General features: G+C 30.3%; 1 protein-coding gene across 1 annotated transcript; it reads left to right on the forward strand.

The window, feature by feature from the left end:
• Positions 1-442: 442 nt before the first annotated feature.
• PCYB_002620 (hypothetical protein) lies at positions 443-696 on the forward strand (the record flags this gene model as incomplete). Its single annotated transcript, XM_004227683.1, has 2 exons — positions 443-489; positions 549-696. 2 exons carry the CDS (start codon positions 443-445, stop codon positions 694-696), a joined length of 195 nt encoding a protein of 64 aa, XP_004227731.1.
• Between the last annotated feature and the right edge of the window lie 398 nt (positions 697-1,094).

The raw sequence follows: 1,094 nt of genomic DNA on the forward strand, positions 1-1,094 counted from the left end.
GTAAAAACAAAGATTATAAAAGAGATATTTTCGCAAACATGGAAATAATAAATCGTTTTGTAGGGTACTGTTAAAAAATATATGCATATTTGATAGCCTTACCCACTTGTACTTTATTTTGTCAACAGAAGCAACGCGTACACGAAATTATCACTGTAAAGTATACGTTTAGAATAATATTTATAGCTTTGAACCACGTAATATTAAAATAGTATTATATGCCACACCCCCATTAATCTCATTATTTAAGACATAGAAATGCGTTAAATGCTGAAATGGAATATTATCCTGTTCGTTTTTGAAACACTCTACCTAAATGGCGAAACATACCAATTTATATCATTTCTCAATATCTTTATTTATGTCTAACAAAGTGAAGCAATTTAATAATACCCTATTGCGAAATGGTAAATTGCCATAATACAGATGTCTACCTATAAAAATGACTTATCCAAATTATTTACTAAAACGAAATAAAACGGAAATTCTGTTATAATTACAATTAATGCTTAAACAATGCCTGCTATAAGTTTTTCCCCTTTTAGAAGAGATGTAACTACTGATGTTGACCTAGGCTGCTTAGGTGTAAATGATGATATTGAAGATGAACTTCGTCGTAAATTTTCGAAATTGGACAGTTCAAATGGTATTGATGACATTCGTCAGAAATGTGAAGAAATAAATAATTCTTTATGATGAACAAAAGAATTTTTATAATGTGTGTTATGAACACCGTTACAAACAAAGTTTTTGGTATACTCCGAAAATAATCAAGGAATTCTTATCAAAGTCTACGGAATATAATAAATGTCCTCAAAAATGGACATCGGAACCAGAAGAAGCCACAAAATTGACAGTTAAAGAGGAAGAATCACATGATGAAAATGAAAAACAAAAAAGTACAGAAAAAAATTCTAAATTTCCTCAAAGTTCTGCACTACCAGGAAGTTCAGATTCAACTCTTGATTTAGGAGCTGATCAAAAAACAGATCGTCTTAATGTACCTCCTGCTGTCGAGGCGCTTCCCCCAAATCATTCTTCTTCACATGATTCCCAAATTACAAAAGAAATTTCTGATAAATATACTATTATAA

Source organism: Plasmodium cynomolgi, assembly GCF_000321355.1.
Source record: "Plasmodium cynomolgi strain B DNA, scaffold: 0144, whole genome shotgun sequence".
In the NCBI taxonomy this organism is placed as follows: domain Eukaryota; phylum Apicomplexa; class Aconoidasida; order Haemosporida; family Plasmodiidae; genus Plasmodium; species Plasmodium cynomolgi.